Source organism: Narcine bancroftii, chromosome 8 (assembly GCF_036971445.1).
Source record: "Narcine bancroftii isolate sNarBan1 chromosome 8, sNarBan1.hap1, whole genome shotgun sequence".
Lineage (NCBI taxonomy): Eukaryota > Metazoa > Chordata > Chondrichthyes > Torpediniformes > Narcinidae > Narcine > Narcine bancroftii.
This window is the reverse complement of record NC_091476.1, coordinates 12,735,142-12,757,931: the sequence shown is the minus strand read 5'-3', so window position 1 is coordinate 12,757,931 and position 22,790 is coordinate 12,735,142. Positions and strand designations below refer to the sequence as shown.

Genomic DNA, 22,790 nt, shown 5'->3' with positions numbered 1-22,790 from the left:
TGAATACTGAGCAAAGCTATATATCTGTAAACTTTTTATTTGTAAGATCAGTGTGGGAACTGATACGGGGCTGTAGGGAGAGAGTGGGGCAGTGGGATCAGTGTGGGGACTGACATGAAATGTGGGGAGAGTGTGGGGACTGATATAGGGCTGTAGGGAGAGCGTGGAGCAGTGACATTAGTTGGGACTGATACAAGGTTGTGGGGAGCGAACGGGGCAGTTGTATCACTTTGGGTATACAGTATACAATTTCCTATAGCTAGCGATTGTTTTTTCTAAATTGCTGTGGACTTGCTCACAGTAGCTGAGTAATTATGGGACCACAGATGTATATGCTGTTGGACGCTGCCCGAAGAATGTTAAGCAGCGCATACCTAAACAGCCCAGACCATGTGAGTTGCTTGACCACAGAGTGCCGGATAAGAGAGGTACAACCTGTAACACACATAGATGTACTGAAATTTTTACTTGCTGTGGCCAAATATACACAACTACAACAGCAGATATTAAATTACTATATGCTAAAATAGATAAATATAAAAAAAATTAGATATCCACAGTTGCAGTTAGTCCAAGTAAAAATGTTTTGCTCTGTGATGTTAAATGACATTTGTATGTAACAGTAAAAACTGTACTATATTATGAGGTTAGATATTGTCAATAGAATTGGACAAAAATGTCAATGAAACTCATTGTGGGAAGACCTGAAGAGAAAGTACATAAAATGAATGAATGGAAATTATATTTATGTTAAGAAATAGAACGTATACGAGATCAAATCTTACGACACTCCTCCAACACAATGAGAAAAGAATGCTCACCACATTGAGCATTCCAGAAAGAGCACGTTTCTTTTTACTGGGAGCTTCAAGCATACTTTTCTTGCCCATCATGTTGGAGGTAGCTGTTAGACAAGTATGTAGACTCTTAGGATTATAGTTTGCACAAAAACTCTGGAGAAACTCAGCAAGTTATGCAGAAAATATAGACACACAACCAACCTTTCAGCCCTGAGCCCTTCATCAAGGTATGAGCAAAAAGCAGGCAGGTGTCTGAATAAAATGGTAAGGAGAGGAACACAGGGCCACAGGCAAAAGGTGGATATGGGCGAGATGGCACGAGAGAAAAAAAGCAGAGGTGATGGGGGAGGGGATAACTCTCTGTATGGAGAGGGATGGGGGGTGGAGAGACAGAGGAAAGAAGATAGGGATGGGGAAGAGAGAAGGAGACAGGGGAGTGGCTTAACAGAAACCTGAGAAGTTAATGTTGGTGTCATCCGGATGGAGAGTATCCGAATGGAACATTAGGTGTTGCTCTCCAATTTATATGTGCCATAGTTTGGCAGTGCATGAGGCCATAGAGGTAGCTAATTTTAAAATATAACATTTTTTTCCTAGATTTTAAAAAATCCTCAGGAGAAGCAGCATTTTATGGAAACATGAGGTGAAGAATTGAAAGAAGGGAACAAGGAAGTAAAGACATGCAATGATCACAGAGGATTCCATCTTTTGGTGAACATATTTCTACAACCACAAGTCCTAAATGGTGTGTTGCTTTCCTTGCACTGGGTAAAATGAATCTGAGAGGATGCTAGGATGAGGATTTGGCTGTGTAGTGCCAGAACAAAAATCCTATTGTCAATGTAAGCAAGATCAAGGAACTTCCTATGAATTTTTGAAGAGGAGGCTGAGGGACCATGCACCTACCGTCAATGATGGCACAGCATTGGAGAGGGTATTCATCTTCAAATTCCTGGGGGGGTGGGGGGGGGAGTCCACATATTAGAGGATCTCACCTGAAGCCAGCTCCTCATGGCAACAGTGAAAAAGGCTCACCAAAGCCTGTATTTTCAAACAAGACTGAGGAAATTTGGTATCGTCTTCAAATAATGAATCAAGTATGTACTGTGGAAAGGACTGACTGGTGGCATCATGGTTGGGTTTGGAAACTGAGGTGCCAAGGAACACAGAGTGCAGAAAGTGGCAAACCAAGTCGAAACCCCAAAATCAAGTCCACCAACTTCCTGTCTATTGAAAACATCCACATGAGATGCCACCTCAAGGAGTAGCCCTCATCATAAAGGACCCCCATTGGGGTGGTCACAATCTCTTCTCACTGCCACCTATAGGTTCAAGGACACTTTCATTTTCCATCAGCTGTCAAGCTTTTCAATTTCCCCATGCTACTGTAACCTTACACTAGTCCAGCACCACCAAAAGATGTCTGATGTTACATCGCAGACCAGCAGAAATAGATATTTACCAAGAGACTGTCATTGTTTTTATTTTAAAACAATATATTTATTAATAACTATCAATAATATACACCTTAATCAACTTACCCCCAACTATGCGCAAATATACCTATGTGTGAGTATATGTGTGTGTGGGATACCCAAACCATTATAGCTTAGGTATAATTCTGGAAAGTCAGCCCAAAGTTCAGTCTTAGAAATCCTGTATTGAAATGCAGACTCTTTAACTGATGCTCAGAAGTAATCTCAAAGGAGGTGGGAGAGAATGAGTGACTGGACCGATGAAAATTCACAAATCTTTGTTGAGTTGCTTGCTGAAAAATATCCATCTGGACGAACAGTTGTCACAATGCCCCTTTTTCTTGCGTAGAGCAAGTGAAACACATGACTTTACTATGCTTCAAAAACCCTTGGCTAGAGCGCGTATCTGATCCAGATTACCGCAGGAAAGCATGGATTTTCATCACATCAGCTCTTCACCTAACACATTACGCCTGCTTTCCCCATTCCTATACCCTAACAATTAATATTTTCTGTAGCAACTCACTCCATATAAAATGGCTGCAAGCAGATATTCCTGAATACAGCATTTCAATTAGATATATTTGCCAGGCAAAATGAAGGGGACATCTTGAGGATTCTTTTTCATGGAATTGATAATTGATGTTTATGTGCATTAGTTTAGGCCACTATTCGCTTCCCATCTGCTTATTTCCTAGTACTTTAGTTGTTTAAGATGCTGCTGTCAGATCTGTGACCATGATGAAGTTCACTTTGTAAACCTATCACAGTAACTCTCCCATATTTGGGCACAGGTTGTTCAGGTACAACCTCAGCCTGAGGTTTCTGGGAGAATGAGATGCTGATATTAACCAATGGGAACTAAATTAACTAATTTTTGTTTTTATTTTTTTTTAATTCCCACAAAAAAATTAACACATTAATTTGCTTTCATGTCAGTATGTAATGAAATGAATAAACTGATAACCCTGACTTGATTAAAGTAGAGAGTTTTGGTAAGGATTTACCTTCAGGTAATTTTCGCTTTCCTGTAGCTGGTTTTGTTTTCTTGCTTCTCACAGAGGAACCTTTGTTGCTAATTCCACTGACAACAGACATCGTATCATCATCACCAGTCAATAAGGAGTTTCTATAAGATATCAAAGGAAGCCACACATCTTCCCTGTGCAAAGTTATCTGTTCACTCATAAACTTTTCCAGGTAAACGTAGCTGAAATCAGAAAAACAAAACTGTTACGTGAAGCAGATATAGTAAAAACTGGATAATAACTAAACATGTTCAGAGAAAACATTGCACTGAATGTTACCGCATTTTACAGCAAGATTTAAAAATATTTTGATACTATACTTACAGTGTTCTTTTGTCCTGTCTAAGAAGTTTAGAAGAGAATTCACTCAGAATATCCAAGAAAGCTAAATTCACAGCAGGATAACCCTCTCCATTTACATTGGGCTCCTTGAAGGCAAAGTCAATGCCATCTCTGCAAATTCAATGTCAGTTATAATTAGAAAATAACCAAGGCACTCCCAAACTACCATAAACTGAATGCATGGTTTGGTTGTTACATATAGTAATCCAGCATTCAATCAAGTGGAAACTCAAACAGCTGTCAAATAAATAAATACAATTTTAAATAAACGAGAATAAAAAGTTTTAAATTATAAAAGTCAACGGTTGGAGGAGTTGCGGATGGAGATGGAGATGAAGATGTTGAAAGTTACAAGAGGATATAGACAGGATGCGGAGATGGGCAGAAAAAGTGGCAGATGGTGTTCAATCCTGTTAAGTGTGAGGTGATGCATTTTGGAAGAACAAACCAGAAGGCTGAGTACAGGGTTAAAGGCCAGTTATTTATGAGTGTGGATGAACAGAGGGACCTTGGGGCTCAAATCCATACATCCCTCAGGGTTGCCTTAGAGGTTGATAGGATAGTTAAGAAGGCCTACAAGATCCTGGCATTCATTAATAGGGAGATTGAATTCAGTAGAGAGGTTATGTTGCAACTCTAGAAATCTCTGCTAAGACCACTGTGGTCACTTCATTATAGGGAGGATGTGGAAGCTATAGAGAGGGTGCAGAAGAAATTTACCAGGATGTTACTGGAATTATAAAACAAGTCTTATGAGGCAAGGTTATCAGAGTTGAGACTTTTCCCTTTGGAGCGTAGAAGGATGAGATGAAACTTAATAGACGTCTACAAAATTATGAGAAGCATAGATAGGGTGGACAGCCAGTGCCTGTTTTCCAGGGCAGGAACAGCAAACACCAGAGGTCATATGCACAAAGTGAAGGGAGGGAAGTTTAGGGGAGATATCAGGGGTAAGTTTTTTTTAATATAAATATAGAAAGTTGTGGGTGCCTGGAATACCTCGCTAGAGATAGTGGTGGAGGCTGAAACATGAAGGGCATTTAAGAGAATCTTAGACAAGCACATGGTTTGGGGAAAAGTGGAGGGTTACAAGGTAGGGAGGGTTTAGTATTTTCTTTAGGAATATTATGGGTCAGAACAACATCAAGGGCAGAAGGGCCTGTACTATGTTGTAATGTTCTACAGAAATGTTATCAGAAGCGACACACATCCCCTTGGGAGCAAACATTCACCCTGCAGAGCACCCTGATCATGTCCTGCCCACAGCAGATGTTTGAATAAAGTTGTGTTTGAATAAAATAGCATCATGCAGGATGAAGAACCTGCCGGCGTCACTTGCCATTGGAGCAACTCTCCGAAACTCCTGCCCAGTAAGAGCATTTATCTTCTTTGTGCATCGGTAAGGCTTTATCTGTAACTTGAGGGGAGTTTAATCATGATAGCAGCACGGTTAGCAGAGCAGCCAGGTGCAATGCTGTTACAGCATTCATGACTGCGGCTCAAATTTAAAGCAAGGTGCAGCAAGGATTTGATCAGGACACTGGTGTGGAGGTGATTTGGGTTGGACTGAGGGCCTGACCAGGACACTTACGTGAAGGGGTCTCAGGTTGACCGAGGGTCTGAGCGGGACACTAGGATGAAGAGTCAGTTGATGCTGCTCACCGTTGGGGTGACTCTCCCAAAATATCTCCTTGTATCTGCCCAGTACGAGTCTATATCCTTATTAGTACATTAACAAGGTTTTATCTGTGGTAGGGGGTTTTAATTATGACAGTGGCACGGTTAGTGCAATGCTGTTACAACGCCAGCAACCAGGATTCTAATTTAAATTTACATTTTGTAAGTTACATGAATTACTTGATTAAAGAGAACTTTACACAATGAAAGTCTACAATACCGATCATGGGGATTTTACTGTATAATAAAAAGGTAAACAAATGTATTCAACCTATGTTGTAAATACAAATTAGTCCCACAAAACATGAATGATCTTGAATGAGATAGAGATTTAAACAGCACACATCCGTCTCCTTTGTGCAGCTGATCAGTTTGTGATTTCCTGGAGAATGACTTGGTCTTTGCTTTGCAGCAGTATATATCTAACAATATGGAATTCAGCAGAATTGGAAGGCACAGACAAAAAGTTAACAGGTATCTTAAAAACATAGATGTAACCATTTTAAAAAAGTATCATTCTGGCTGCCTGAAACCAATTGATGGCTACATGAAATAATCTGAAATAATGACTTGATATCTCTGCTAATATCTCAAACAACTTTGGAAAGCAGAAGGATAACATCAATTGTGAAAAATGAGGAAGAAATATTCTACAAAATATTTTGATACCTTTGAGATTATGAACTTGGAAAACTATTTCCTCCAGGAGATTTATGGGTGACATGCAGCCCATGAAAGAACATACTTCATAAAGTTAACAGAAAGACAAAAATTGAACCCAAACTCAAATATATCACTCTATTCAAAGTTAGCACCACCTTCCAATATTCCTCATCTGGAACTGATGAAACCATGAATTATTACTCAATTATTCAATAATATCCTGGTTGGCTGCTCCTACCTTATGTGATAAAGCTGAAAATGTCCAAGCAAAAGTGGCATATGCTAGAAATTTGAAATAAAACTAGAAAATGTTGCAAATGGTCCAGTCAGGCATTTCCATGTAGAGATAGAGAGTGTTACTGTTTTCGATCAACAGTCTTCAAACCAATTTCTTTTCTTGAAAATAAAATGTTTGAAAGTGTGGCTATGAAGAAGTCATCCAATCTAAAACATCGATTGTGAAATTAAAATGAAGGGCCTCCAGCTTGAAACTTGCCCGCTTCTCTCACCTCTCAAATGGCAACTGACCTGTTGAACATTTGCAGCATCTTTTGTTTATATTTCATAAAGAAATTAGCAGCCATGTTAATTTGCACTAATTCTTGTTCATCCATCACTCCTGGACTCCCCATATTTGCATGGAAATGACACGGTAAGATGCCATATTTATTCAAAATTTTACAACTGAAATTTGTTTTTTTTCATTGTTGAAAAATAACTATTTCTGGATCATCTTGCATCACTCAAAAAAAAACTTGAATCAAACACTTCCAGATTCAAGTCAAATGAGTAATGCCAACTTTTTTTTTCCAGTCAGGTCCACACAGCACGACACAAGTTTCATGTGCAATGCTCCTCCTGATGTACTGCAGGATCGTTTGGATATTGTTTTCCTTGATTCACTTATCAGTGGGTAATCGAAGGAACACATGCTTTTAATACTCCTGTAATGATTTGGAAGGCCTGCATGGTAAATTAAATACTGAACTAAATTCTCACATCCCCTGCTAATATCCCCCAAAGGTTCCTGACAAACCTCTCCACACCACCCCGAAATTCCCATGCTACCAAATTTTGGCCTCTGAATGCTTCGCTCAGTGCCAACTCATGTGATAACGTTACCAATGCCATCCCTAATGACCTCAAACTCACCTGAAAAAATGGCACAAATTTTCTGAACCCTTCCCATTTTACCATGCAGATATACAACAATACCTGAACTTCCTCAATCCTCCCCTATCTAATTGTGACAAACATTGAAATGCCCCTATTCCAGTGTTCCCTTTCACTCACACCACCAAGCAAACAGACACTATTAAGTATACAATACTTTATCTCCTTTTCCTTCAACATGTACCTGCAAACGTTTTTCAAGCAATCAGAGCAAAGTGCTGCCAGACCCCAACCCCTCATACCACCATCCAACTCAGCCAGATGCCCACCATGACTGGCCTCCTTCAGATGGTTTTTGGAGACAAGGATTGGGCATCACATTTTTAAGATAATATACACAACATCAAGGTGGCAGGTGTATTTATATTTGATAGGATACAAACTAAATGCTTTATGACAGACACTGTGTACATTACTTGAGTATATCCTTTCAGTTGCAAGAAGATCTGTGGTGCTAAGCATAAATTAGTCTGTTAATACTCTACGTTTATGCCATATTTTTTTAATATGAAAAGAGTGACAAAGAATTGGTAGTTTTGAAATGCCAAACTTTCTTGTCTTCATGCTTTTATAACTTAATTTTACTTATCTCAGAAATTATGATCTCAAGAAACGAAATATGATTTTAATCACAATAAACACTTACTTGTGCAGCATTGCGACAGCTTCTCTGGTTTTCAGCTGATCTAAGCCAAACGTTAGTGAGAAACGGCGAGCAAGTTCTTTAACGCCACTAAAACTAGGACTTGTTCGATCAAAATTAAGTCCAATGTCCTGATCCAATTCACTAAACAACTGCAAATAATTTAAATAAAACATCATTGGGGGGGGGGGAAAAAGCAGTAATATTTAAAGGAACAAAAAAAACAATGAGAAAATATGTATTATACTAAAAATAAAAACAACAAAGATCATTCAGAATTCTATACTCAGAAATTCTGTCCCTGAACAAATTTAAACAATTCATTCAGTCTTTTACACCTTACTGGACTTATTTCTCACACTTTGCTTGAGCTTGTTAGCAGGGGTGGCCAACCTTTTAACTTTTAATTTAGACATTCAGCACGGTAATAGGCCATTTCAGCCCAAGAGTCTGTGCCCCAGTCTAAACTAAAAATTAAAAGGTTGGCTATCCCTGGAATAGAGCATGCAAAATGTCATCACAAACCTTTTTACAAAAAAGGCCCAAACTGATTTGAAAACAGGAACTGATTTATTTTTTAAAAAATGTCTCAAACTAAACGTAATTCTTCCAAATGTGCAACAAACCAGTAAAAAAAATACATAGATAACATTTAAATACACAATTTATCTTTCCACAATCCTCAGAACAGTTTTCATGATGAATTTCTCATGTACAATAGAATGCGAAAAATGATGAAACATATACAAGATATGTATACAACATATGCAGCTGGTGGAGCTGCTATCTCAGTGCCAGAGACGAGATTCAACCCTGACCTGTCTGTGTGGAGCTTCCACATTCTCCGTGACTGTGTAGGTTTCCTCCTAAATCCTAAAGATTGTGAAGTGATCGTTCACCTGGCCATTGTAAATCGAACCCAGTGAGTCAGTGAATGGCAGAATCCAGGAGAAATTAACAATAATGAGCCCATTTCTGTGCTGAAACTCTAGAAATGGGTGAACACCCCTCCTAAAGTTTTATCTTACAGAATCAACATTCGATTTACTAATGCTCAAATATTATTGATACAATGTATTATGCTACAGATATGTTTATATATTCTAGTTCAGCTTGATATCTCTTCTATCATTGAGATGCAAGATCTTACCTGTTGTAAGCTAAGTATAAGGGTCTTTGCACACTGAATTTTATCAGTTTGTCTGCACTTGCTCATAGTTTCCTTGATGATATCTCCATAATCATTGTAATACTACGGAAAACAATCATGTATTATGGATTAATTTATGATTAGATAATTATGGACCATTTCCCAAAGATATCCAAAAGGAAATGAAATATCCTTACAGGTAATCCAAAGCAAGAATACACTGAACAATAAGGACTTCATATTTCATCTAGCCAGTTTTTCTAAGCATGTGAAATCCTTTTGACTTAACATTTATTAAAAACAAATACTTATTTTCATCCAACATTCTCTTAATACGTTGAAATGGTCTCCCTGTCCTTTGAAGTATTAGCAGCTCAGTTGCAATCAAGGTTTCACTTTAAGAAAATGAGGTTGAAAATATTTACCTTCATGTACTGCTTAAAAATATCTGCAGCTGTATTCATGTCCACCACATTATATACAATTAATTTACAGAAAGCTGCAAGAAGGTTCCTCCTTTTATGTAAAGCTTCAATTTTACCAGCCTCATCATCTTGATGTCCATCTGTAAAATATACACAAGAAATAATAATGAACGAAAAAGTTGGAAGTCAAAGTTTGTGAGCTCTTCTAGATTGTTTCAAAATCTCTTGAAAGGAAAGGCAAATCTCCTCGTACATGCAAGTCAAAATGATGGGCTTACATGGAAAGCAGCATTTCTTGCATAACAATATGGTTAGTGAAATCAATGTTAAAATGAAGAAGTCTGTAAATGGGACAGGTAAAACCCAATTTCTGTATTTTGAGGTCCACAGTAGAAAAACTGTTCAAAATGATGAATGAAAGAGAACAGATCAGACACTCGTGCTCAATCATGAACAGGGCAACTTCAATTAGGTATCAACAGACTCAAGTCCATAATCTCTTTCTTTTCCTCGTTTGCTGTTTTTCCACTCGCAGATTCTATCCCCTGAGCTGCTCATTTATTTCCCACTAATGCCAATCTTCGTCCATATTTACTTTTTCCTAATCATCTTTTCATTTTCTCCACAGCAACTTTCTGCTGATCAAACCCAGAAGTCAATTTTCTCCTAAACCATATAACCATATACGGAGCAGAAACAGGCCATGTTGGCCTTTCGAGTCCGCACCGGTTCACTGATTTTGTGCGCCCTCTTCAGGCATTGGTCCCGGTAGATCTTCATTCAATAACGATGGGCGAATTCAATGCAGGTGGAATCTTATTGAAATTGAAATCAAGATTGTTGACCTGGAACCACACAACCAGATTCTTGATCTCCATCCTTCTTTCTGACTCATGGTTACTTTACCCAGGTGTTCATTATCACCTGGGTATAACCCCCTGGTATCAGGCACCAATGGGGATTGGTGATGCTGCAAATGCGAATTTTCAGGTTGCTTGACACTCACTCTTAAAATGCTTAACTAATACACCTACATTAAGAATAAATAGTTTAAAAGACAAAAATACTGCACTTACTCTGAGCTAATTTCACTTGCATGAATATATAAACCTGAAGAATTTTACTTTAGTTTCAGTCACATTCTTTGAAAATATTTCATCCCCATAGAGCTGCCTGAAAGACTAACAATAACATTATTGATAATTAACCCTCTTTCCTCGCTTATCGATAAAGCTTTACTATAATAAACAATAATATACTCATAAGGATAAAGGGTCTCACTATGCAGAGATTGAGCCTCTTACCAAGAAGGCAGCCAATGGCACGTGGCATCAACCAACTCTTCAACCTGGGCGATGCCATTTTATTCAAACACAACTTTATTCAAACAGCTGAAAAGAGCAAAGCACAACCAAATATCTACTCCCATCTTCACCTAAGGTTTATGTGTTACTTCAGAGAACATTTACTTCAACAATTTTAAACTTTTATTTAAGTTTTTATTTATTCCTATTTATTTTTTATTTTATTTCTTTCTTTCTTGATTTCTTTTGGCAGTTGCTGGAGGTTATCTGTTGCTTAAATTCTGGATAACGGGAATTTCACTGTTTAATGATTTAGATGCAAAAGCCAATGTTTCTATTTCTCCGTTCCAATAACCCAGAACTCATCCTACTAAAAATTCATTAACATTTTCCAACAACATAATTGGACAGCAATTAGACGTTGCATCTTTGGGTAATATTCTCCCTCATAATGGCAAAGAACTGGATCTCTGGATTAGATTTTAATCATTTTCAACCAAGGAAACCAGTTAATGACCAGAAAAATTAATCTCCTGGACAACAGTGCTTGCATTCCAGGAAAAGTAGCGTAGTTTGCATTTCATTATTACGATGTACATGGCTCACTTGAAAATGAGCAACATGACAGGTTTTGGCATAAAATCACAAGCAGCTCAAACTGTTTGAATTAAAACATAACAAAAATCACACAGATAAACTTTCAAAGTTGAAAGATCGCATATCAAAAATTTGCTTGTTTCTCTCCACGATGTTGCCTGAGTGTTGGATATTTCCTATATTTTCCTTCTCATTTCTGCTGTTCTTCATGAGTATCCTATTCTACTTTTGCGTTCCCATTTGTATTGATGGGCCACTTCACTGGCCAGGCATAAGCAGTATTATCCAAAAATCACAGAGGGCAAACCAGATTCAAGAAAAAAGTGTTCACAATGATAATTCTCCAAATACCACCAGAATAAGTTTTCTTATCACCTCCCTTGTTCACAACATTGAGAAGCTAAGACTTCAATAACAGCACGTCTGCTTCATCAAGTTCTACTTGTTGTTCAAACTTATTCTACACTTAGTTTAATCCCCAAGCAAAGATGTAATTATTTGCCACAGATAAGCATATTAAAAAAAAATGACATCACTCACCTGTACTATGACCGTCTTCATCCTGGTCAATAAATACATGGTCCAAGATGAAGCTGAGTAACTCTGATTGTAGACATGAATCTGGAGTGTAAACCAGAGGTTCCAGAACTTCACGTCCACCTGTCATAATCTGGTGGCTAAAAATCATCAGAATATCACACAAGATAGTGAAAGCCTACAAAACAAAATAGAAATGATTACTGAAAGTTACCAAATCTACTTTGAAAGGAAATGCATTGCACTAATTAAATGTCTCTTATTGTGAGTTCACCAAAATTTACAATAATTAATTTGAAACAAGAACACTTCAAATGTATCTTTTGATCTTAAGGTAAAGAATACTTGTATGATACAATACTAACGTATTTCTTGCTCCAAGGTCTGCTTTTAGTCTGGAATTTCTAAATTGAGTTCTATCAGTGCTCATTCCTCTAACTTATAGCAACGTGGCATATTTCCACACACACAAAAAAACAAATTCTTAGGAGGAATGATGTTCTAAAAGAAATAACTCTTCTGATCCCATCAGCTTGAAAAAAAAACCCTTCACAAAAATAAACAAATAACATAATATAATGTAATGTATTGCAATTATCACTAGATACCAAATCTATGAATTAGGCAATTTGCATTAAAAAATTCTTTGACTTCTTTGGAGCGATTATGTAACATATGGATGTCATTCTACCTATCATGGGCACGTTGGATTTTTGTGATTAGTTCATAACAATTCTCTGTGAATGATCATTCTGAATCTGTTGATCGATTTATTTTTAATCAACCATTCTATCATTCCCTAGCTAAAACACTGCAAAATCACCACATTCAACTGCCTAGGAATTTCTCTTTTAAATTTATGACTCTTTGCCATCATCCCCTGAACCAGCTTGAAGACTTCCTTAATCCAAATATGGAATTTGAAAATGTGAAAAAAAATTCTTAACAGTTCATCAGTTGAAATGGAATGTAACCTTTCACTTATTCTCTCAAACACATCTTGCATTTTGAACGTGTCAATGCTTCCCACGTTAAAGTCTTTTGCCATTTATATTTTAAAACATTTTGACATTGATTTACCTCAACTCTCACCGATGAAAAACTGTATATATTTGAACTCCATTCCTGTTTTTTTAAATATTAAAGTGATTCCACTGTGAACATATTTGCCCTTGTCTTTTTGATTTAATAATATATTAACACCTGATTAAATTTCATCTCAAACATGATTTCCTATTAAACCATGATACAACCAATTTTGATGTCCCCTGGAAACTCATTAGATGGCAACAAATTTTTCATTCTCTTGTTCTTCAATATTCCAATGAATCTAAATCAGTGGTGTTTAAACTGCCCCCCAAACTCACATTCCACCTTAAGTAATCCCTATGTCATAAGTGCTCTGTGATTAGTAAGGGATCACTTAAGGTGGTATGTGAGTGGGAAGGGAAGGTTGACAACGACTGATCTAGACCCAATTGTTATTCAAATATTTGGCTTGAGAAAAATTGTCATTGGTCCATTTCCTTTGGAATTATGAAACCGTGCACATAATGAGTCCATTAGGTACAATTAAAACAGTGATTGTCAAAATGCTGGAGGAACTCAGCAGGGCTTAGAGTGTCTATAAGAGGAAATGATATATAACCAGCATTACAGGCCTAAGCCCTTCTGCAAGGTATGAATAAAAAGTAGCCAGGCATCTGAATAAAAGGAATGGATAGGGGAGGAGCGCAATCCAACAGACAAATGGTGTTAATTGGCTAGGGATAGAAGAGGAGAGGAAAGGAAAGGTAAAATTAATTGGGTGAGGGGGGTGGCTCTGAGAATGCAGAGCTGGAGACAAAGGGAAAAGAAACGAAAGAAAAAGAGCAAGAGGAGATACCGGGATAGATGGGGGTGGGGAGAGTGCCAAACAGAAATTGGATAAGTCGATGTTAATGGCATCCAAATGGAGGGTGCCCAGACAGAATACAAGGCGCTGTTCCTCTAATTTGGGGGCAGCCCCAGACCATGTCAGCAAGGGAATTAAAATGGGTGGCCAGTGGGATATACCCACTATTGCAGCAGAGTAGAGGTACTCGACAAAGCCATCTCCCAGTTTTAGTATGGCATCAGTACCTTTGACTCCATCCTTCTTAACATGCAAGCCAGCATTGAAATTGCCTAAGTTATTAGCTGCATGCTAACTGTTTGTGATTTGTGTATGAAGACCTCCAGATCTCTGTGCAACATCATTCTACATTATCCTATTTTTTTTTTTAATTTATTTTCCCCATCAGTGATCAAGGTGACATTCCGCTGACTCCAAGTCACTAAAATGCTTTCTAGACCTTGTCCTCCTCAGAAGTTGGTATCTCACCTATGGAATATCACCAAACTTCCTGACAAAGCACTTAGTTCTTTCATCTCATCACCCAGGAAATCAAGAGTGGAGATCTCAGCACTGATCCCGTGGCACTCCAATTATAAAATGGCAATGTGAAATTGATGTATTCATGCAACTATCTTCTGTGCCTTTCTCAAAACCTCAACATTGTACCTGCAATGGGGCAACCAGAATTGCACACAATACTCCAGTGTGGCCTAACCAATGTTTTACCCATAATAAATTTAACACAACTACTGTCTCTTTCGGTATCAGAAATGCATTATCTCCCTCGCACTCATCTCTTCTTTTTGTCACTGATTTCTCTTCATCTTTCCCTTTCAGTCATCTCAGGTTCACCCACACAGCTCTGATGCCCAAGTAAATCTGAACAGTAAAACTCTGATGCAAGAAACGTATAGTAAAATACCAAAGTATCACTAAGGCAAAAGGAGCAAATAAATAAGGAAGAAAGTACAAATCTGAAACTTATGTAATTTAAAAATATAACTTTTTTTGTTGAAAGGTTTAGCATTTATAGAGAAATGATGTTGCATTTGAATTTACTGCTTCTAGAAATAAAAGTGGACATGGTAACAGAATAGCAACATTTGTTCTTAATTTTTACATGAATGGCAGGCTATGAGCCAAATGTACACATAAAATACTTTATGTAGATTATGAAGTGAGGACAAAGGACAAATTTAACTATGGACTTATAAATTTGGCGTAACACAATTTGAAACACTATTATTAATTATATTAATACGAAATAAAATGAAAACATGACATTTTACAAAGCATAACCAGTTAAAAATGAAGTGTATGGAATGGAAATTTAATTTGACGCAAGGATAAAAAGTTCTTTGGACTCTCAAAAAGGCTACCATGGAGTTCATGAAGACAAATGTGATTTCTGAACAGCTTAAATGTATCTGCAAGTGATAAAATTATGGAGTTTCAATAAAACAGTTTAATTTCATAACAAGATTTTTGTTTGAGGTCACAAACTGCAGGTATAAAAAAAAAATGTTATTTCACCATTTATCCGAAGGAGCTAAATAAATGTCAAACTGAGAATGAATGGAGTGACCATCCCCTTCCAATTCTACATATAAAGCAGCATCATCAATCACTGTTCGTGCAAATGGCCAATGAGATAAATGAAAATACATGGGTAATTTTGTAGCTGTGATCTCTGTTACCTGTTCTTTAACAGCTGTATTAACGTTTGTCAGGTACCGCTGACAGATCTGGCAGAAGGCTCGCATTTGTTTCCGTAGCATTATTAATTCCTCCTGAAAAGAAAATGCACGGGGTTATTGGAACCTTCCATAGTATCTGCTGTGGAGACATGACGATTCTCCTTTCAATAAATTTTCCCACCAAAATTTTCAGATGTGACATATTGCAACATTCACAAGTGACACATTGTAACAAATGCAAGCAAGTTCAGAGAATCATTCACAAAAAAAAAATTAAAAACGAATTCAGCAATTGAAATGCAAATACTTAATGACTACGACGTGTTCCGTGAAATAGGACGTTATGCAACTTGGACATTGGGAAGTATATATGGTGTTTGCACAAAACGACAACACTCAAGAGACACACAATACATGAGATTGGATGCTGCTGCCTACGAGTCGAAGTATGGTAAACGTATCAGTTAAGTAGGGAAGGTTCACATTAAAAAAACGATAGAAAGTACAGTACAGACAGAAGACAGCAAAGTAAGCGCTTATTAGGACTATAAAGACATATGTATTATCACTTTGTTTACAAGGGACATGAGATGCGCGTCCGCTGCGTCCCGTTCTCGATCGGGATTTCTGATCTCTATTATAATCTTATGGGACCGTGGATTTATATATGCAGCCGGACGTTGCTCGAAAGGACATTATGCGGCACATGTTTCTTCTTCTTTGGCTTGGCTTCGCGGACGAAGATTTATGGAGGGGGTAAATGTCCACGTCAGCTGCAGGCTCGTTTGTGGCTGACAAGTCCGATGCGGGACAGGCAGACACGGTTGCAGCGGAAAATTGGTTGGTTGGCACATGTATTTAAAAAACAAATCACTTAGAATGTACATAACTTATTTGAAGCATTGAAAAGATCTGAATTGATAAGCAACAACAATCTGCTGTAAGAACTCAGCAAGTCAAGCAGCATTAATGGAATAAAGAAGAATCAGTTTCTGGGCAGAATCCTTCATCAAGACTTCTTCGATTATTTTTCACCCACATACACGACTCAACCCCAAATTCCTTCAGCAGATTGATTGTTGCTCCAGATTCTCACATAACCCTGAACCTAACCTCCTATATGTCTTGATTTCCTGTTTAATAGGTTGCAATCAGTGAAGGTGGATAATATCTCGTCTTCAATCACAATCAACACATATGCTGTGTACTCTGTCCCTTCCGCACTCCCTTTGCACTCACGACTGGACATCAAAATACCACTCCAACTCCAAATGCACCACAGCAGTAGGTCTGGTATTAAATAATCATGAGACCAAATAGAGGAAAAAAGATTGAGAGCATAGAGGCATGGTGCCAAGATAACATCTTTCCACATTTATAAAACAAAGATGATCATCAACTTCAGAAAGGGGGCAAAGTCCACATTCTTGTCCAAATTAATATCGAAAGAGTAATTATTTTTCTTCTTGTTCTTGGAAATAAATATCTCAATGTCCTAACCTAGGCAATCATGTTGATACAATGGTCAAGCGAACATAATAACATCTCCACTTTCTCAGGAGACTGAGGAGATTTGGCATGTCCCCCTTATCCCTCAACAACTTCGGCAGGTACACCATTAAAACCATATTTGCTGGAAGAATCACAGCATGGCATTGGAGCTACTTGGCTCAAGATCAAAAGTTACACAAGACTGCAAATGATGTTCAGAAACAAACATAAGCTACCCTGCCCCCACCACTCCATCCATATCTCCTGCTGCTAGGGAAAGGCAGCCAACTTACTGAAAGACCATCACAACCTGGACACACACTCATTCTCCTCCAGCCATCCAGGAGGCTTAAGAACGTGCAAGTATGTACCAAGGGTTTGAAGTTAATTTTTGAATGAACCTCACAACATTGCTATCATGCTTTATGTCCACTGATTGTCCTTTTCATTGAAATCTTACACTCTATTGTGTGGTCATTACACATGCCAAGTAACTTGCCAATCTGCTCTCGAAAAACCCTTCTCATTACATGAGGTATTCTGTGACCAATAAACTTTTAAATAAATTGATGTGCATTTTTCTCACACAGTTGCAGTTCGAATCATAACAATTGATTTATTTGCTTCACGATACCCGAGCTCAACTGATCATGGCACAAATTAAGTGGTCAGATTCCCCAACTATACAACTGGAGAATTCAGGAGATTCATGCTTTATATTCACTTAAGAACTGTGTCGTCGCAGAGTTAAGTATGTGAAGGCTGTCAGTTTCAAGGAAATTTTCACCAAATGGCAAGAAATTCAAAGAATGGCATTGGAACTGGAATCACTGAGGTTTTCAACTGGTTCATTATTGAATTCAGTACTAAGATGGCATATCTGTTGCATGCATTGTGGGTCCAAAAACTTACTGCTATTAATCTGCATGACATTTATGAAAAACAGGTTCTTTTATTGTTTAATGTTTATATTTTACTATTTACCCTTTCTTTTTAATAAATTGTCTTGGTTTTTTTTTTACTATTATGTTAGAGTTTTACCCAACATTGTCCTGATACCTTGCTGACCTGAACAAGATCAATATTTGCATTGATACCAATATTTCCAAGCGGGGGATGGGGGGGGGGCAAGGCAGAAGATGATAGGTGGAGAAAGAAGGGAGGAGACAGCAGCAATGAGGGGGAGGGGGAATTGATAGGGCTATGTGGGTGAAAGAACTGGAAGGATGGGAAAGGGGAAAGAAAAGGCAAGCAGGCTTAATGGAAAGCAGCAAAGTCAATCTTCATGCCATGCGGCTGGAGGGTGCCCAGCTGGAAAATAAGGTGTTGTTCCTCCACCGGGTGTGACCCAGAAACAAAATAGTTGGCCACTGGGAGGTCACTGTGGTTGTGAAGCGATCTCCCAGTCTGCGACCTGTCTCTCCAATGAACAGGGTAGACTAAAACAGGATAAGGGAGGAATTGGTCAGCATGCACTGGGAGCACAGGCTGGTTGGCAGAACAGATGAGGAACAGTGGAAGACTTCCAAAGAGATTTTTCCTCAGTGCTCAACAAAAATATATTCCCATTAAAAATAAGAGAGGGAAGAGAGGTTAACTAAAGAAATAAAGGAAAGTATAAAATTGAAAGCTCACGTTTTCAAAGTCACCAAGAGTAGAGGGAAAATGAAGGAATGGGAAATATTTAAAAGGCAACAAAGGAAAACTAAGGATTATGAAAGTAAATTCGCACAAAATATAAAAACATTGCAAAAAATTTTATAAATATGTAAAATGGAAGAGGGTGACTAGAGTCAACATAGATTCCTTGGAAGATGAGAACAGGAGATTAATATTGAGTAATGAGGAAATGGCTGAGGCATGGAACAATTATTATGTCAGTCTTCACGGTCGAAGACACATCCAGCATGCCAAAGAGTGGTGATAGGGAGACAAAGGGAGGGACCTTGATAAAATAAGTGTTACAAAAAAGTTCGTGATGAGCAAACTAATAGGACAGAAAGCAGACAAATCCCCTGGTCCTGAGGGAAATAGTGGGAGTTATAGTTGATGCGTTGGTAGTCATTCACCAAAATTCTCTGGATTCTGGGCAGGTCCCAGCAGAATGGAAGACAGCAAATGTCATAGCACTTTTTGAAAAGGGATGAAGGGAGAAGACGGGTAGCTGTCGGGCAGTTAGCTTAACGTCTGTAGTCAGGAAAATGCTTGAAACTATCATGAAGGATGAAATACCGAGACATTTAGAACAAAGGGGTTCCATCAGGCAGACGCAGCATGGATTCAGAAAGGGAAGGTCTTGTTTGACAAACTTGCTGGAGTTCTTTGAAGATATAATGGGTGCGGTAGATAGAGGGGAACAGGTTGATGTTGCACATTTGGATTTCCAGAAGACGTCTGATAAGGTTCCACACAAGAGACTTATCAATAAGATACAGATAAATGGAATCAGGAAGTATGGACTGAGGATTGGTTAACTGGCAGAAGGCAGAGAGTCAGGATTAATAGGAGTTTTTCTGATTGGTAGACAGTGGTAAGTGGAGAGCCGCAGGGGTCTGTGGTGGGCCCGCAGATGTTCACCATTTACATTGATGTTTTGGAAGAAGGGACAGAGTGTAGTGTAGCCAAGTTTGGGGATGATACTAAATTGAGTTGAAAAGCAAATTGTACGGAGGATGTGGAGAGGCTGCAGCAGGATATAATTACGTTTGGTGAGTGGGCAAAGTCTGGCAGATGGAGTACAACGTTAGTAAATGCAAGGTCATCCACTTTGGTAGGAAAAATAGAAGAGCAGAATGCTGTAGTGCAGAAGGACTAGGGAGTACTTGTGCATGAATTGCAAAAAGTTGGGTTGCAGGTACAACAGGTTATTAAGAAGGCAAATGGAATGTTGACCTTCATCGCTAGAGGAATTGAATTCAAAGGCAAGGAGGTCATGCTGCAACTGTACATGGCACTGGTGAGTCTGCACTTGGAATACTGTGCGCAGTTTTGGTCTCCATACTTGAGGAAGGATATACTGGCTTTGGAGGCAGTCCAAAGGAGGTTTACCAGGTTGATCCCAGAGATGAGGGAGTTGACCTACAAGGAGAGACTAAATCATCTGGGATTATACTCACCCGAATTCAGAAGAATGAGAAGAGAAATTATAGAAATATAAAATTATGAAAGGATTAGTTAAGATGAAGATAGGAAAATTGTTTTCACTGGTAGGTGAATCCAGAATTAGGGGACACAGCCTTAAGATTCAGGGGAGTAGATTTAAGACACAGGTGAGAAAAAACTGTTTTTGCCATAAAGTAGTGGATCTGTAGAATTCTCTACCCAGGGAAGTGGTTGAGGCTACTTCATTAAACATATTTATGATTCAGTTAGATAGATTTTTACATTAAAAAAAGAAATTAAGGGATATGGGGAAAAGGCAGGTAGATGGAATTGAGACAATGATCAGATCAGCCATGATCTTACTAAATGGTGGAGCAGGCTCAACAGGCCTACCCCCGCTCCAATTTCTTATGTACTTATATAGAGAATGTCACAAAGGGTGCGGTAGTTAAGAGATCCGGAAGTATAAGTGAAATATTGCTTCACATGAAAGGGCTATTTGGGGCCCTGGACTGTGATGAGGGAGGAAGTGCGGCTACAAGTGTTGCATCTCCTGCAGGCACAGGGGAGAGTGCTGGGGGTGCGATGGGTGGGCAGGGATCAGTGCACGAGGGAGTCGTACCAAAATGAAATGTTCTGCATATACAATCTCTTACTCATCTGCAGTAAATGTATTTTGTAGAAATGGCTTGAAACGCTCATCTACTCTCTTTTTCAGGCTACCCTAGAAGCTACTTACCATTATTCATTATTGTTAACCTACTGGCAGGGGTCATTCACCTCAATCCAGGCCCTTTACCTCGGCACCGTGGACATAAACCAAAGTACCCATGTGGTTTGTGCTCAAAAGCCGTTAGAGATTCTGGCATTCAGTGTTCGATGTGTAGAAATTAGTTTCACCTTAATTAATTGCTCTTATGTATCTGATGGCACCACTAATTTCCACTCCAGAAACCTAAGCTCTATTTGGTTATGCCCCACGTGTGATGTCATTAACTTTGTGATTTCATTTTTTGACTCACCAAGCGACCAAACAAGAATGCTTAACCTGAGTAATTCTTTTGGAAGCCTTACATCCTTGAGTGATGACAATGACTGCGTTGAATGGAATCACGAGAATTTATCATCTAGCCCAATTTGCGCTGATTATTCTGGAAAGAGTGGCTAAAAGACAACAAAGCAGCAAAAAAATTCTCCCCAACTGGAATGTGTCAAGGCAAAAAAATCGCTGGACCATTGTTAGGAAAGATGACAAGAGTAACACCCCCGTTTATGGTAATCCCCAGCCTTCCCCTCCCATTGGCACCAACCGCCAATATGTTGAAGGAGAAAGAAACCAATCCAACGCTCACAATAAAACTTGAAGCATTAAAAAGAACAGTACTCGCAAGGATACTAATAATAGTAACGGGACTAAAATTGCTATCATCTGCCGCAGTATAAAAGGAAAATCAGCTGTTTAATTCATTTATCGAAACCAAAAATCCAGACATCCAAATTGGGTCTGAATCTTGGCACGGCCTCTCAGTCAAATCATCTGAGATATTCCCTCCTCACCTCCAAATTTTTAGAAAGGACAGAAATTCTCAAGGAAGTGGTGTTTTTAAGTCAGCGTGTTTTAAAAAGACCTATTTAGGCAGCGACTCAGAGCAAATTTGGTGCCAATTTACACTTCATGGACAGGCAGTGCAGATGGGGTTAGGGCCTCCTGGACTTTGACTCAAGCATCTCCAAAATAAATGCCTCTTCGTGCTCTCCTTTTATTATCTGGGGAGGTGATTTTAATGTCCCAGACATAGATTCATCTGATGGCAAACAAAGCGAACCAAAAGGTGGTCTCCAAGAAGCCCTGGCTGATACGATCCTGATATGACACTGTCCCAGAAAGTCACTTTCCCTACCAGATGTGATGATACAACTGGCACTGAAAACACCTTAGACTTTATTACTCACAACACATCCAGACTTATTTTCAGAGATTTCATCCAGTGCTGAAATTAGTAATCATTTTGTCATCCAAGCAAAACTGTATACAAAGACTACAATCCATTCTAAACCACCTCATAAAATCCCCCTTTACAGCAGGGTGAACAATGAGGAATTTGAAGTTTTAGTAAAACAACTTGGGAAAGATTTCTTCAATTTGCAGATTAAAAAAAGTCTGTTAAAGATAACTGGGTATGGCTATGAGACTCACAAAATTATATTGTCACAAATCATGTCCCTCAAACATATTAAGGGCCACGTGTGCCCTCCTTGGTTTTCTGCAAAACTAAAGCAGAAAACTTACTGTAGAGAAGAAAGAGAAAATTTACATCCGTGCCAAGAAAAGTGGTACAAGATCAGACTCGGACAAATTCACCAGAGTGCAGAAGCAAGTTGATAGTACCATTAGGAGTTCCCATGGACAATATCCTTCTACAATCCTTGAAGGAGAGCATTCTAAGGATTTTTGGAGATATGCGAAATCAATTCCAAAATGTCTTCACCTGGGAAGATACGGATTCTTCACTTTATCCTGATCTACTGCCCAGTCTGTATATAGATATACCTTCAATCACAATTGAGGTTGAAGATGTCAAAAGGTTACTGTAAACATCAACATGGCAAAAGCTATTTTGGGCCAGACCTGATTCAGAATCAAGCCCTCAAGACTACAGCTGAAAAACTAGCTCCTTTTCTGCAGTTTATCTTCCAGCAGTCACTCGACTCAGGTGACCTTCCCCCGGATTAGAGAAAGATAAACATCATTCCTCTCTTCAAGAAGGGCTCAACCATCAACCCAGAAAATTATCTCCTGATTCATTAAC

General features: G+C 38.6%; 1 protein-coding gene and 1 long non-coding RNA gene across 6 annotated transcripts in view; one reads left to right on the top strand and one right to left on the bottom strand.

Annotated features, from left to right (window-relative positions):
- stag2b (STAG2 cohesin complex component b) overlaps positions 1 to 22,790 on the bottom strand; it is a 133,326-nt gene that overhangs the window by 9,200 nt on the left and 101,336 nt on the right. For all 5 annotated transcript variants that reach the window (XM_069892924.1, XM_069892925.1, XM_069892921.1 and 2 more), the window contains 7 exons: positions 15,388 to 15,480; positions 11,818 to 11,992; positions 9,377 to 9,516; positions 8,952 to 9,053; positions 7,805 to 7,953; positions 3,628 to 3,756; positions 3,283 to 3,485 (listed from right to left, as the gene is read on the bottom strand). In XM_069892924.1, coding sequence (XP_069749025.1) covers positions 3,283 to 3,485; positions 3,628 to 3,756; positions 7,805 to 7,953; positions 8,952 to 9,053; positions 9,377 to 9,516; positions 11,818 to 11,992; positions 15,388 to 15,480 — 991 coding nt within the window. The remainder of the gene's footprint in view (positions 1 to 3,282; positions 3,486 to 3,627; positions 3,757 to 7,804; positions 7,954 to 8,951; positions 9,054 to 9,376; positions 9,517 to 11,817; positions 11,993 to 15,387; positions 15,481 to 22,790) is intronic.
- On the top strand, positions 860 to 2,269 carry LOC138740373 (uncharacterized). The gene is made up of 2 exons (XR_011342870.1): positions 860 to 1,027; positions 1,398 to 2,269. It is a non-coding gene; the product is annotated as an uncharacterized lncRNA (long non-coding RNA).